General features: G+C 46.5%; 1 protein-coding gene across 2 annotated transcripts in view; it reads left to right on the forward strand.

Moving 5' to 3' along the window:
- The window catches only part of LOC139263097 (A-type potassium channel modulatory protein KCNIP1-like), a 550,698-nt gene that overhangs the window by 180,039 nt on the left and 353,396 nt on the right, over positions 1-17,263 (forward strand). For both annotated transcript variants that reach the window (XM_070878641.1, XM_070878642.1), the window contains exon 2: positions 14,002-14,126. In XM_070878641.1, coding sequence (XP_070734742.1) covers positions 14,002-14,126 — 125 coding nt within the window. The remainder of the gene's footprint in view (positions 1-14,001; positions 14,127-17,263) is intronic.

Genomic DNA, 17,263 nt, shown 5'->3' on the forward strand with positions numbered 1-17,263 from the left:
CCTCTTTTGAGACGCTCCTTAAAACGTCTCCCTCATCTGACCTTATGTGGCTCAGTGTCAGATTTTGTTTTATAACACTACCAAGAAGAGCCTTACATAGAAACATAGATCCGTAGGAAATAGGTGCAGGAGTAGGCCATTCGGCCCTTCGAGCCTGCACCACCATTCAATTCATGGCTGATCATTCATCTCAGTACCCCTTTCCTGCTTTCTCTCCATACTCCTTGATCCCTTTAGCCGTAAGGGCCATATCTAACTCCCTTGTGAATATATCCAAAGAACTGGCCTCAACAACTTTCTGCGGTAGAGAATTCCACAGGTTAACCACTCTCTGAGTGAAGATGTTTCTCCTCATCTCAGTCCTAAATGGCTTACCCCTTATTCTTAGACTGTGACCCCTGGTTCTGGAACTCACCAGAAACGGGAACATTCTTCCTACCTCTAACCTGTCCAATCCCGTCAGAATTTTATGTTTCTATGAGATCCCCTCTCATTCTTCTGAACTCCAGTGGATACAAGCCCAGTTGATCCAGTCTCTCCTCATATGTCAGTCCTGCCATCCCGGGATTCAGTCTGGTGAACCTTTGCTGTACTCCCTCGATAGCAAGAATGTACTTCCTCAGATTAGGAGAACAAAACTGAACACAATATTCTTGCTATTGAGGGAGTGCAGCGAAGGTTCACCAGACTGATTCCCGGGATGGCGGGACTGACCTATCAAGAAAGACTGGATCAACTGGGCTTGTATTCACTGGAGTTCAGAAGAATGAGAGGGGACCTCATAGAAACGTTTAAAATTCTGACGGGGTTAGACAGGTTAGATGCAGGAAGAATGTTCCCAATGTTGGGGAAGTCCAGAACCAGGGGACACAGTCTAAGGATAAGGGGTAAGCCATTTAGGACCGAGATGAGAAGGAATTTCTTCACACAGAGAGTGATGAACCTGTGGAATTCTCTACCACAGAAAGTTGTTGAGGCCAATTCACTAAATATATTCAAAAAGGAGTAAGATGGAGTCCTTACTACTAGGGGAATCAAGGGGTATGGTGAGAAAGCAGGAATGGGGTACTGAAGTTGCATGTTCAGCCATGAACTCATTGAATGACGGTGCAGGCTAGAAGGGCTGAATGGCCTACTCCTGCACCTATTTCCTATGTTTCTATGTTTATATGTTTCTAGGTGTGGCCTCACCAAGGTTCTGTACAACTGCAGTAAGACCTCCCGGCTCCTATATTCAAAATCCCCTAGCTATGAAGGCCAACATGCCATTTGCTTTTTTCATCGCCTGCTGTACCTGCATGCCAACCTTCAATGACTGATGTACCATGACACCCAGGTCTCATTGCACCTCCCCTTTTCCTAATCTGTCACCATTCAAATAATATTCTGTCTTCCTGTTTGTGCCACCAAAGTGGATAACCTCACATTTATCCACATTATATTGCATCTGCCATGCATTTGCCTACTCACCTAACTTGTCCAAGTAACCCTGCAGCCTTTAAGCGTCCTCCTCACAACTCACACCGCCACCCAGTTTAGTGTCGTCTGCAAACTTGGAGATATTACACTCAATTCCTTCATCTAAATCATTAATGTATATTGTAAATAGCTGGGGTCCCAGCACTGAACCCTGCGGTACCCCACTGGTCACTGCCTGCCATTCCGAAAAGGGCCCGTTTATTCCGACTCTCTGCTTCCTATCTGCCAACAAGACTTGGGCAGTTTTAATGCTTTCGAAGTGCTATATACATGCAAGGTGTTGATGTAGGTCAGGGCTAAGAGTTTCCAACAGGAAATGCACGAATGTGGAAAACATTGGCAAGTTGAATGGTGTGAGCCAGGAGCTGGATTAGAAACAGGCTCTTTACATTTTGTTTATTCCTGCTTATAAGGAGAACAGGCAGAGTAATCATGGTCATCAGTAAAAGATAGATCTGAACATCACTCTCAATGACCAGCAGCAAGCAACCTATTACTGCTCCCAACACTGTGCCTCATGGCTGATGGCGCTTGCAACGAAAGATGAACGGAAAAACAACTGCTTGGAGCATGCTGTTTTGGCAGATGTGCAGGCAAGCGATGATGTAGGTGATATAGTCAACAGTTCAAACATTAGAAATCATATCAGGGTGAGGACGTAATATCAGTGCAGCTGCAGTGACCGAGTGACACAGTTAAAGGGTAAGTCATCCCTCCCTGAGGACTTGCACAAGTTAATAATTAGCTACTTGGCATGACCGAATCCAAATCCGATTCAATGTGGAACACACTTAAAATAGAGCACAATAAAAGGACAATGCACCAGTGTAGGACACTGCTCTAGTAGAGAACATTGCTCGAGAACAGGACATTGCTCTAGTACAGGACATTGCTCCAGTAGAGAACACTGCTCTAGTACAGGACATTGCTTTAGTAGAGAACATTGCTCTAGAACAGGACATTGCTCTAGTACAGGACATTGCTCTAGTATAGGACATTGCCCTAGTACAGGACATTGCTCTAGTATAGGACACTGCTCTAGTACAGGACATTGCTCTAGTACAGGACATTGCTTTAGTACAGGACACTGTTCTAGTACAGGACATTGCTCTAGTATAGGACACTGCCCTAGTACAGGACATTGCTCTAGTACAGGATATTGCTCTCATACAGGACATTGCTCTAGTACACGACTCTGTTCTAGTACAGGACATTGCTCTAGTATAGGACACTGCCCTAGTGCAGGACATTGCTCTAGTACAGGACATTGCTCTAGTACAGGACACTGTTCTAGTACAGGACATTGCTCTAGTACAGGACATTGCTCTAGTACAGGACATTGCTCTAGTACAGGACACTGTTCTAGTACAGGACATTGCTCTAGTATAGGACACTGCCCTAGTACAGGGCATTGCTCTAGTACAGGACATTGCTCCAGTACAGGACATTGCTCTCGTACAGGACAGTGCTCTAGTACAGGACACTGTTCTAGTATAGGACACTGCCCTAGTACAGGACACTGCCCTAGTACAGGACACTGCCCTAGTACAGGACACTGCCCTAGTACAGGACATTGCTCTAGTACAGGACATTGCTCTAGTATAGGACATTGCTCTAGTACAGGACATTGCTCCAGTACAGGACACTGCTCTCGTACAGGACATTGCTCTAGTACAGGACATTGCTCCAGTACAGGACATTGCTCTAGTATAGGACACTGCCCTAGTACAGGACATTGTTCTAGTACAGGACATTGCTCTAGTACAGGTCATTGTTCTAGTACAGGACACTGCTCTCGTACAGGACATTGTTCCAGTACAGGACAAAGCTCTAGTGCAGGACACTGCTCTAGTACAGGAAATTGCTCCAGTACAGGCATTGCTCTAGTACAGGACATTACTCTAGTGCAGGAATCTGCTCTCATACAGGGCACTGCTCCAGTACAGGACATATCTCTAGTATAGGACACTGTCCTAGTACAGGACATTGTTCTAGTACAGGACATTGCTCTAGTACAGGTCATTGTTCTAGTACAGGACACTGCTCTCGTACAGGACATTGTTCCAGTACAGGGCAAAGCTCTAGTACAGGACACCGTTCTAGTACAGGACACTGCCCTAGTACAGGACATTGCTCTAGTACAGGACATTGCTCCAGTACAGGACATTGCTCTAGTATAGGACACTGCCCTAGTACAGGACATTGTTCTAGTACAGGACATTGCTCTAGTACAGGTCATTGTTCTAGTACAGGACACTGCCCTAGTACAGGACACTGCCCTAGTACAGGACATTGCTCTAATACAGGACATTGCTCCAGTACAGGACATTGCTCTAGTATAGGACACTGCCCTAGTACAGGACATTGTTCTAGTACAGGACATTGCTCTAGTACAGGTCATTGTTCTAGTACAGGACACTGCTCTCGTACAGGACATTGTTCCAGTACAGGACAAAGCTCTAGTGCAGGACACTGCTCTAGTACAGGAAATTGCTCCAGTACAGGCATTGCTCTAGTACAGGACATTGCTCTAGTGCAGGAATCTGCTCTCATACAGGGCACTGCTCCAGTACAGGACATATCTCTAGTATAGGACATGGCTCTAGTACAGGACATTGCTCCAGTGCAGGGCATAGCTCTAGTAAAGAATATTGCTCCAGTAAAAGACACTGCTCTAGTACAGAGCACTGCTCTAGGACAGGATGCTGCTCTGGTACAGGACACTGCTCTTGTACAGGATCTACCTCCAGTACAGGACACTGCTCTAGTAAAGGACACTGCCTTAGTACAGGACATTGCTCTAGTACAGAACTTTGCTCTAGTACAGGATATTGCTCTAGTACAGGATATTGCTCTAAAACAGCACATTGCTCTTGTACAGGATACTGCAATAGTACAGGATATTGCTCTAGTACAGGACATTACTTTTGTAAATGAAAGTGCTCCTGTTCAAGAAACTCCTCTGTTACAAGACACTGCTCCAGTACAGGACATTGCTCCAGTACAGGACACTGCTCCTGTACAGGACACTGCTCTAGTACAGGACACTGTTCTATTACAGAAAATTGATCTAGTATAGGACATTGCTCCAGTACAGGACATTGCTTTAATACAGGACACTGCTCTAGTACAGGACATTTCTCTAGTACAGGACACTGCTCAAATACAGGACACTGCTCTAGTACAGGACACTGCTCTAGTACAGAACATTGATCTAGTATAGGACATTGCTCTAGTACAGGACATTGCTCTAATACAGGACCACTACTCTAGTACAGGATATTGCTTCCGTACAGGACATTTCTCGAGTACAGGACACTGCTCCAGTACAGGACACTTGCCTAGTAAAGGACACTGCTCTAGTGCAGGATACTGCTCCAGTACAGGACATTGCTCTCGTACAGGACATTGCTCTTGTAAAGGATACTGCCCTAGTAAAAGACACTGCTCAATACAGGATATTGCTTAGTACAGCACATTGCTCTAGTACAGGACATTGCTCTAGTACAGGATATTGCTCTAGTACAGGACATTGGTCTAGTACAGGACATTGCTCTAGTACAGGACATTGCTCCATTGCTGCACATTGCTCTAGTACAGGACATTGGTCTAGTACAGGACATTGGTCTAGTACAGGACATTGCTCCATTGCTGCACATTGCTCTAGTACAGGAAACTGCTCTGGTACAGGACACTGCTCTAGTACAGGAAACTGCACTCGTACAGGACATGGCTCTTGTACAGGACTTGTCTCTAGTACAGATTATTGCTCCAGTAGAGGACATTGCTCTAGTACAGGACATTGATCGAGTACAGGTCATTGCTCTAGTACAGAACACTGCTCTCGTGCAGGGCACTGCTGAAGTACAGGACATTGCGCTAGTAGATGACACTGCTCCAGTAGAGGACATTGCTCCAGTACAGGACATTATTCCAGTACAGGACATTGCTCCAATACAGGACATTGCTCCAGTAAAGTACATTGCTCTAGTGCAGGACACTGCTCTAGTGCAGGGCACTGCTCTAGTACAGGATACTGCTCAAGTACAGTGCACTGCTCCAGTACAGGCCATTGTTCCAGTACAGGATATTGCTCCAGTACAGCACACTGCTCTGGACATAATATTACTCCAGTACAGGACACTGCTCCAGTACAGGACATTGCTCTAGTACAATATATTGTTCTAGTATAGGACATTGCTTCAGTACAGCACATTGCTGTAGTAAAGGACACTGCTCGAGTACAGGACATTGCTCTGGTACAGAACACTGCTCTAGTGCAGGGCACTGCTGAAGTACAGGACATTGCTCTAGTAGATGACACTGCTCTAGTAGAGGACATTGCTCCAGTACAGGACGTTAGCACAGGACATTATTCCAGTACAGGACATTGCTCCAATACAGAATATTGTTCCAGTAAAGTACATTGCTCTCGTGTAGGACACTGCTCTAGTACAGGACATGGCTCCAATACAGGACATTGCTCTAGTATAAGACATTACTCTGTACAAGACATTACTCTGTACAAGACATTGCTCTAGTACATCGCACTGCTCCAGTACAGGACATTGTTCCAGTACAGGATATTGCTCCAGTACAGCACATTGCTCTGTATAGGACACAGCTCTCGTACAGCACATTGCTCTAGTGCAGGACATTGGTCTAGGACAGGATATGGCTCTAGAACAGGACATTGCACTTGTACAGGATACTGCAATAGTACAGGATATTGCTGGAGTACAGAACACTGCTGAAGTACAGGACATTGATCTAGTAGATGACACTGCTCTAGTAGAGGCCATTGCTCTAGTACAGGATAATGCTCTAGTAAAAGACACTGCTCTAGTACAGGGCATTGCTCTAGCACAGGACATTATTCCAGTACAGGACATTGCTCCAATACAGGACATTGCTCCAGTAAAGTACATTGCTCTAGTGCAGGACACTGCTCTAGTGCAGGGCACTGCTCTAGTACAGGACATGACTCTAGTACAGGACATTGCTCTAGTACAGGATATTGCTCCAGTACAGCACATTGCTATGTACATAATATTACTCCAGTACAGGACACTGATCTAGTACAGGACATTGCTCTAGTACAGGACATTGTTCTAGTACAGGACATTGCTCCAGTACAGCACATTGCTATGTACATAATATTACTCCAGTACAGGACACTGATCTAGTACAGGACATTGCTCTAGTACAGGACATTGCTCTAGTACAGGACATTGTTCTAGTACAGGACATTGCTCTAGTACAGGATATTGCTCCAGTACAGCACATTGCTATGTACATAATATTACTCCAGTACAGGACACTGATCTAGTACAGGACATTGCTCTAGTACAGGACATTGCTCTAGTACAGGACATTGTTCTAGTACAGGGCATTGCTCCAGTACAGCACATTGCTGTAGTAAAGGAAACTGCTCGAGTACAGGACATTGCTCTAGTACAGAACACTGCTCTAGTGCAGGGTACTGCTGAAGTACAGGACATTGCTCTAGTAGATGACACTGCTCCAGTAGAGGACATTGCTCTAGTACAGGACATTAGCACAGGACATTATTCCAGTACAGGACATTGCTCCAATACAGGTTATTGCTCAAGTAAAGTACATTGCTCTCGTGCAGGACACTGCTCTAGTACAGGACACGGCTCTAGTACAGGACATTGCTCTAGTATAAGACATTACTCTGTACAGGACTTTGCTCTAGTACTGGATACAGCTCTAGTACATCGAACTGCTCCAGTACAGGATATTGTTCCAGTACAGGATATTGCTCCAGTACAGCACATTGCTCTGTACAAGACAGAGCTCTCGTACAGCACATTGCTCTAGTGCAGGACATTGCTCTATTACAGGATATGGCTCTAGAACAGGACATTGCACTTGTACAGGATACTGCAATAGTACAGGATATTTCTCTAGTACAGAACACTGCTGAAGTACAGGACATTGATCTAGTAGATGACACTGCTCTAGTAGAGGCCATTGCTCTAGTAGAGGCCATTGCTCTAGTACAGGACATTGCTCTAGTACAGGATACTGCTTTAGTAAAAGACACTGCTCTAGTACAGGGCATTGCTCTAGTACAGGACATTGCTCTAGTGCAGAACACTGCTCTAGTACAGGACATTGCTCTAGTACAGGATACTGCTTTAGTAAAAGACACTGCTCTAGTACAGGGCATTGCTCTAGTACAGGACATTGCTCTAGTGCAGAACACTGCTCTAGTACAGGGCACGGCTCTAGTACAGGACATTGCTCTAGTATAAGACATTACTCTGTACAAGACATTGCTCTCGTACAGGATACTGCTCTAGTACATCGCTCTGCTCCAGTACAGGACATTGTTCCAGTATAGGATATTGCTCCAGTACAGCACATTGCTCTGTACAGGACACAGCTCTCGTACAGCACATTGCTCTAGTGCAGAACATTGCTCTAGTACAGGATATGGCTCTAGAACAGGACATTGCTCTTGGACAGGATACTGCAATAGTACAGGATATTGCTCTAGTACAGGACATTGCTTTAGTACAGGAAAGTGCTCCTGTACAGGAAACTCCTATATTACAGGACACTGCTCCAGTACAGGACATTGCTCTAGTACAGGACACTGCTCTAGTACAGGACATTGCTATAGTACAGGACATTGATCGACTACTGGACATTGCTCCAGTACAGCACGTTGCTCTTGTAAAGGACACTGCTCGAGTACAGGACATTGCTCTAGTACAGAACACTGCTGAAGTACAGGACATTGATCTAGTAGATGACACTGCCCTCGTACAGGGCATTGCTCTAGTACATGATATTGCTCTAGCACAGGACATTATTCCAGTACAGGACATTGCTCCAATACAGGACATTGCTCCAGTAAAGTACATTGCTCTAGTGCAGGACACTGCTCCAGTACAGGACACGGCTCTAGTACAGGACATTGCTCTCGTACAGGACACGGCTCTAGTACAGGGCATTGCTCTAGTACAGGACATTACTCTGTGCAGGACATTGCTCTAGCACAGGATACTGCTCGAGTACATTGCACTGCTCCAGTACAGGACATTGTTCCAGTACAGGATATTGCTCCAGTACAGCACATTGCTCTGTACAGGATATTACTCCAGTACAGCACATTGCTCTAGTGCAAGACATTGCTCTAGTACAGGATATGGCTCTAGAACAGGACATTGCTCTTGTACAGGATACTGCAATAGTACAGGATATCGCTCTAGTGCAGGACATTGCTTTAGTACAGGAAAGTGCTCCTGCACAGGAAACTCCTCCATTACAGTGCACTGCTCCAGTACAGGACATAGCTCTAGTACAGGATAATGCTCTAGTGCAGCACATTGCTCGAGTACAGGACATTGTTCTAGTACAGGACATTGCTCCAGTACAACACATTGCACTAGTAAAGGACACTGCTCCAGTACAGGACATTGCTCGAGTACAGAACACTGCTCTAGTGCAAAGCACTGCTGAAGTACAGGACATTGCTCTAGTAGTTGACACTGCTCGAGTAGAGGACATTGCTCTAGTACAGGATACTGCTCTAGTAAAAGACACTGCTCTAGTACAGGACATTGCTTTAGTACAGGACATTGCTCTAGCACAGGACACTATTCCAGAACAGGACATTGTTCCAGTACAGAACTTTCCCCTAGTATAGGATATTTCTCTAGTGCAGGATATTGCTCCAGTACAAAACACTGCTCTTGTAAAGGACAATGCTCCAGTACAGGATATTGCTCCAATAGGGCACATTGCTCTGCACAGGATATTACTCCAGTACAGCACATTGCTCGAGTGCAGGACATTACTCTAGTACAGGTCATGGCTCTAGAATAGGACATTGCTCTTGTACAGGATACTGCAATAGTATAGGACATTGCTCGAGTACAGGACACTATTCTAGTACAGGACATTGATCCAATACAGCACATTGCTCTAGTACAGGACATTGCTCCAGTACAGGACATTGCTCCAGTAGAGGATTCTGCTCTAGTACAGGACACTGCTCCAGTAGAGGACATTGTTCTAGTACAGGACATTGCTCTCTTACAGCACATTGCTCCAGTACAGGATATTGCTCCTGTACAGGACATTGCTCTAGTACAGGACACTGCTCTAATACAGGACTCTGCTCAAGTGCAGGACATTGCTCTAGTACAGGACACTGCTCTAGTACAGGACACTGCTCTAGTACAGGACATTGCTCCAATACAGGATATTGCTCTCATACAGTCCATTACTCTAGTACCGAGCGTTGCTCTAGTACATGACACCACTCTAGTACAGCACAGTTCTCTAGTATAGAACATTGCTCCAGTGCAGGACATTGCTCTAGTATAGGACATTGCTCCAGTACAGGATATTGCTCTAGTACAGGACACTGTTCTAGTACAGGACACTGTTCTAGAACAGGACATTGCTCTAGTATAGGACACTGCCCTAGTACAGGACATTGCTCGAGTACAGGACATTGCTCCAGTACAGGACATTGCTCTCGTACAGGACATTGCTCTAGTGCAGGACATTGCTCCAGTACAATATATTTCTCTATTACAGGACACTGCTCTAGTGCAAGACACTGCACTTTGACAGGACACTGCTCCAGTACAGGACATTGCTCCAATACAGGATATTGCTCTCATACAGTCCATTACTCTAGTACCGAACGTTGCTCTAGTACAGGACACCACTCTAGTACAGCACAGTTCTCTAGTATAGAACATTGCTCCAGTGCAGGACATTGCTCTAGTATAGGACATTGCTCCAGTACAGGACATTGCTCTAGTACAGGACACTGTTCTAGTACAGGACACTGTTCTAGTACAGGACATTGCCCTAGTACAGGACATTGCTCGAGTACAGGACATTGCTCCAGTACAGGACATTGCTCTCGTACAGGACATTGCTCTAGTATAGGACACTGCCCTAGTACAGGACATTGCTCGAGTACAGGACATTGCTCCAGTACAGGACATTGCTCTCGTACAGGACATTGCTCTAGTACAGGACACTGTTCTAGTATAGGACACTGCCCTAGTACAGGACACTGCCCTAGTACAGGACATTGCTCTAGTACAGGATATTGCTCTAGTACAGGACATTGCTCCAGTACAGGACACTGCCCTAGTACAGGACATTGCTCTAGTACAGGACATTGCTCTAGTACAAGACATTGCTCTAGTATAGGACATTGCTCTAGTACAGGACATTGCTCTAGTACAGGACATTGCTCCAGTACAGGACATTGCTCCAATACAGGACATTGCTCCAGTAAAGTATATTGCTCCAGTAAAGTACATTGCTCTAGTGCAGGGCACTGCTCTAGTACAGGATATTGCTCCAGTACAGCACATTGCTATGTACATAATATTACTCCAGTACAGGACACTGATCTAGTACAGGACATTGCTCCAGTACAGCACATTGCTGTAGTAAAGGACACTGCTCGAGTACAGGACATTGCTCTAGTACAGAACACTGCTCTAGTGCAGGGCACTGCTGAAGTACAGGACATTGCTCTAGTAGATGACACTGCTCTAGTAGAGGACATTGCTCTAGTACAGGACATTAGCACAGGACATTATTCCAGTACAGGACATTGCTCCAATACAGGATATTGCTCCAGTAAAGTACATTGCTCTCATGCAGGACATGGCTCTAGTACAGGATACGGCTCTAGTACAGGACATTGCTCTAGTATAAGACATTACTCTGTACAGGACTTTGCTCTAGTACTGGATACAGCTCTAGTACATCGAACTGCTCCAGTACAGGATATTGTTCCAGTGCAGGATATTGCTCCAGTACAGCACATTGCTCTGTACAGGACACAGCTCTCGTACAGCACATTGCTCTAGTGCAGGACATTGCTCTATTACAGGATATGGCTCTAGAACAGGACATTGCACTTGTACAGGATACTGCAATAGTACAGGATATTGCTCTAGTACAGAACACTGCTGAAGTACAGGACATTGATCTAGTAGATGACACTGCTCTAGTAGAGGCCATTGCTCTAGTACAGGACATTGCTCTAGTACAGGATACTGTTCTAGTAAAAGACACTGCTCTAGTACAGGGCATTGCTCTAGTACAGGACATTGCTCTAGTGCAGAACACTGCTCTAGTGCAGGGCACGGCTCTAGTACAGGACATTGCTCTAGTATAAGACATTACTCTGTACAAGACATTGCTCTCGTACAGGATACTGCTCTAGTACATCGCTCTGCTCCAGTACAGGACATTGTTCCAGTACAGGATATTGCTCCAGTACAGCACATTGCTCTGTACAGGATATTACTCCAGTACAGCACATTGCTCTAGTGCAAGACATTGCTCTAGTACAGGATATGGCTCTAGAACAGGACATTGCTCTTGTGCAGGATACTGCAATAGTACAGGATATCGCTCTAGTGCAGGACATTGCTTTAGTACAGGAAAGTGCTCCTGCACAGGAAACTCCTCCATTACAGGGCACTGCTCCAGTACAGGACATAGCTCTAGTACAGGATCATGCTCTATTGCAGCACATTGCTCGAGTACAGGACATTGTTCTAGTACAGGACATTGCTCCAGTACAACATATTGCACTAGTAAAGGACACTGCTCCAGTACAGGACATTGCTCTAGTACAGAACACTGCTCTAGTGCAAAGCACTGCTGAAGTACAGGACATTGCTCTAGTAGTTGACACTGCTCGAGTAGAGGACATTGCTCTAGTACAGGATACTGCTCTAGTAAAAGACACTGCTCTAGTACAGGACATTGCTTTAGTACAGGACATTGCTCTAGCACAGGACACTATTCCAGAACAGGACATTGTTCCAATACAGGACATTGCTCCAGTAAAGTACATTGCTCTAGTGCAGGACACTGCTCTAGTACAGGACACGGCTCTAGTACAGGACATTGTTCTAGTACAAGACTTTACTCTGTACAGGACTCTGCTCTAGTACAGGTAATTGATCTATTGCAGGACATTGCTCTTGTACAGGACATTGCTCCAGTACAGGGCATTGCTCTAATACAGGACTCTTCTCCAATACAGGACATTGCTCCAGTACAGGACATTGCTCTCGTACAGGACATTGTTCCAGTACAGGACAGTTGCCTAGTACTGGACACTGCTCTAGTACAGGATACTGCTCTAGTATAGGACACGGCTCTAGTACAGGACATTGTTCTAGTACAAGACATTACTTTGTACAGGTCACTGCTCTAGTAAAGGACACTGTTCTAGTACAGGACATTGAACTATTACAGGACATTGCTCTCGTACAGGACATTGTTCCAGCACAGGACATTGCTCTAGTACAGGACATTGCTCTAGTACAGGACATTGCTCCAGTACAGGACATTGCTCCAGTACAGGACATTGCTCCAGTACAGGACATTGCTCTCATACAGGACATTGTTCCAGTACAGGACAGTTGCCTAGTACTGGACACTGCTCTAGTACAGGATACTGCTCTAGTACAGGACACGGCTCTAGTACAGGACATTGTTTTAGTACAAGACATTACTTTGTACAGGACACTGCTCTAGTACAGGACACTGTTGTAGTTAAGGACAGTGATCTATTACAGGACATTGCTCTCATACAGGACATTGTTCCAGTACAGGACATTGCTCGAGTACAGGACATTGCTCTAGTACAGGACATTGCTCCAGTACAGGACATTGCTCCAGTACAGGACATTGCTCCAGTACAGGACACTGCTCCAGTACAGGACACTGCTCTAGTACAGGACATTGCTCCAGTACAGGACATTGCTCCAGTACAGGACATTGCTCTAGTACAGGACATTGCTCTAGTACAGGACATTGCTCCAGTACAGGACATTGCTCTAGTACAGGACATTGCTCTAGTACAGGACATTGCTCCAGTACAGGACATTGCTGTAGTACAGGACATCGCTCTAGTATAGGACATCGCTCTAGTACAGGACATTGCTCTAGTACAGGACATTGCTCTAGTACAGGACATTGCTCCAGTACAGGATATTGCTCCAGTACAGGACATTGCTCTAGTACAGGACATTGCTCTAATACAGGACTTTGCTCTAGTACAGGACATTGCTCTAGTACAGGACATTGCTCTAGTACAGGACATTGCTCTAGTACAGGACATTGCTCTAGTACAGGACATTGCTCTAGTACAGGACACTGCTCCAGTACAGGACATTGCTCTAGTACAGAACACTGTTCCAGTACACGGATCTAGTACAGGTATGTGTGGAATGATATGATGGAGCTGATTGTATCAGATGTTTGAGGGTTTAAGAATCTGCTTCTCATTGTCTGGCTGATTTTATTCAGCACAGGCTTTAATCTGAGCTACAGTTGGCCACAATCTGCGATTCGATGACAAGTCCCGTTGAATGGTTAAACAGGGCCGGTGCTGTTGGCTGTGGCATGCCTTCATGGATTGTTTCAGGATGTTCCGGAGCTGCTATGCTTATGGTTGTCCTCACATCTTGTGTCTGTTTTTTTTTACAGATAAGGTTGAAGATGAGCTGGAAATGGCAATAGTTTGCCATCGGCCCGAGGGCTTGGGGCAGCTGCAGGCCCAAACCAACTTCACCAAGAGGGAGCTGCAGGTGCTCTACAGGGGATTCAAGAATGTAAGAACCCAGCCACACAACTTCCACTCACCGCATATGGCTTGTATGGATTTGGCAGAAAAAGTCCACAATTAAATCTGATTTCAGGCTATAATTTGGGGGAAAACTCGAGATAAAACATAAGGTTTGCAGGATTGGAGAGTCAGGAGGTCCTGAGGAGTTGTGTGAAGAGAGGATCCTCATGGATATACGAAGGGTAACGATGCAATTCTCAATGTGCATAACTGGCCCACAAACAGTGGAAATCTGTTCGAGGGCGCAATCTGTGGAGTGTTCAAACTTGATGTACACCAAACAAGCGACAAGTTAGACTGAAATTAAAGTAATGCTTGTGCAGGGGTTAGTGTGGGAAGTGATGTACCACAAAGGACAGCACTGGCAGTGATGTACCCCTGGAGTCAGTGATGTACCCCAGTGTCAGTGATGTAATCCACTGTCAGTGATGTATCCCAGTGTCAGTGATGTACTCCAGTGTCAGTGATGTACTCCAGTGTCAGTGATGTAACACAGGGGTCAGTGACGTACCCCAGTGTCAGTGATCTACCCCACTGTCAGTGACGTATCCCAGTGTCATTGATGTATCCCAGGTGTCAGTGATGTACCCAAGTGGTCAGTATTATAATCCACTGTCAGTGATGTACCCCAGGGGTCAGTGATGTACCCCAGTGTCAGTGATGTACCCAAGTGGTCAGTGATATAATCCACTGTCAGTGATGTACCCCAGGGTTCAGTGAAGTACCCCAGTGTCAGTGATGTAACACAGGGGTCAGTGACGTACCCCAGTGTCAGTGATGTATCCCAGGTGTCAGTGATGTACCCCACTGTCAGTGACGTATCCCAGTGTCATTGATGTATCCCAGGTGTCAGTGATGTACCCAAGTGGTCAGTATTATAATCCACTGTCAGTGATGTACCCCAGGGGTCAGTGAAGTACCCCAGTGTCAGTGATGTAACACAGGGGTCAGTGACGTACCCCAGTGTCAGTGATGTATCCCAGGTGTCAGTGATGTACCCCCGGGGTCAGTGATGTACCCCAGTGTCAGTGAGGTACCCCAGGGGTCAGTGATGTACCACAGGAGTCACTGATGTACCCCAGGGATCAGTGTTGTATCCCAGGGGTCAGTGATGTACTCCAGGGTCACTGAAGTACCCCAGTGTCAGTGATGTATCCCAGGGGTCAGTGATGTATCCCCGTGTCTGTGATGTATCCCAGGGTCACTGATGTACCCCAGTGTCAGTGATGTATCCCAGTGTCAGTGATGTATCACAGTGTCAGTAATGTACCCCAGGGGTCAGTGATGCGCCACAGTGTCAGTAATGTACCCAGGGGTCAGTGATGTATCCAAGGGGTCAGTGAACTAACCCAGTGTCAGTGATGTAATCCAGGCCTAAGTGATGTATCCCAGTGGTCATTGATGTACCCCAGTGTCAGTGATGTACCCCAGTGGTCAGTGATGTATCCCAGTGTCAGTGATGTACCCCAGGGGTCACTGATGTATACCAGGGGTCAGTGATGTACCCCAGGGGTCAGTGTTGTATCCCAGGGGTCAGTGTTGTATCCCAGGGGTCGGTGATGATTCCCAGTGCCAGTGATGTACCACAGGGGTAACTAATGTATCCCAGTGTCAGTGATGTTCCCCAGGGGTCAGTGATGTATCCCAGTGTCAGTGATGTACCCCAGGGGTCACTGATGTATACCAGGGGTCAGTGATGTACCCCAGGGGTCAGTGTTGTATCCCAGGGGTCAGTGTTGTATCCCAGGGGTCAGTGATGATTCCCAGGGGTCAGTGATGTAACTCAGTGTCAGTGATGTACCCCAGGGGTCAGTGATGTACACCTGAGGTCAGTGATGTGCCCCAGGGGTCAGTGATGTATCCCAGGGGTCAGTGATGTACTGCAGGGTTCACTGATGTATCCCAGTGTCAGTATTGTACCCCAGGGGTCAGTGATGTATGCCAGTGTCAGTGATGTACCCAGTGTCATTGATGTACCCCAGGGGTCAGTGATGTATCCCAGTGTCAGTGATGTGCCACAGTGTCAGTAATGTACCCCAGGGGTCAGTGATATATCCCAGGGGTCAGTGATATACTCCAGAGGTCACTGATGTACCCCAGGGGTCGGTAATGTATCTCAGGGGTCAGTGACGTACCCCAGTGTCAGTGATGTATCCCAGGTGTCAGTGATGTACCCCCGGGGTCAGTGATATACCCCCGGGGTCAGAGATATACCCAGGAGTCATTGATGTACCCCAGGTGTCAGTGATGTATCCCAGTGTCAGTGATGTACCCAAGGTGTCGGTAATGTATCCCAAGGGTCATTGATGTACCCCAGTGTCAGTGATGTATCCCAAGGGTCAGTGATGTACCCCCGGTGTCAGTGATGTATCCCAGGGGTCATTGATGTACCCCAGTGTCAGTGATGTTCCCCAGGGGTCAGTGATGTATCCCAGTGTCAGTGATGTACCACAGGGGTCACTAAATGTATCCCAGTGTCAGTGATGTTCCCCAGGGGTCAGTGATGTATCCCAAGGGTCAGTGATGTACTCCAGGGGTCACTGATGTATCCCAGGGTCAGTGATGTACCCCAGGGTCAGTGGTGTACCCCAGGGTTCAGTGATGTACGCCAGTGTCAGTGCTGTGCCCCAGGGGTCAGTGATGTATCCCAGTGTCAGTGATGTACCCCATGGGTCAGTGATGTATCCCACGGGTCAATGATGTAACTCAGTGTCAGTGATGTACCCCAGGGGTCAGTGATGTATCCCAGTGCCAGTGATGTGCCCCAGTGTCAGTGATGTACCCAAGTGCCAGTGATGTACCACACTGTCAGTGATGTACCCAGTGTCATTGATGTACCTCAGGGGTCAGTGATGTATCCCAGTGTCAGTGATGTATCCCAGTGTCAGTGATGTATCCCAGGCATCAGTGATGTACCCCCGGGGTCAGTGATACACCCCAGGAGTCATTGATGTACCCCAGTGTCAGTGATGTATCCCAAGGGGTCACTGATGTATCCCAGTGTCAGAGATGTGCCCCAGGGGTCAGTGATGTATCCCAGTGTCAGTGATGTACCCCATGGGTCAGTGATGTATCCCACGGGTCAATGATGTACCCAAGTGTCAGTGATGTACCACACTGTCA

Source organism: Pristiophorus japonicus, chromosome 4 (assembly GCF_044704955.1).
Source record: "Pristiophorus japonicus isolate sPriJap1 chromosome 4, sPriJap1.hap1, whole genome shotgun sequence".
Classification (NCBI taxonomy): domain Eukaryota; kingdom Metazoa; phylum Chordata; class Chondrichthyes; family Pristiophoridae; genus Pristiophorus; species Pristiophorus japonicus.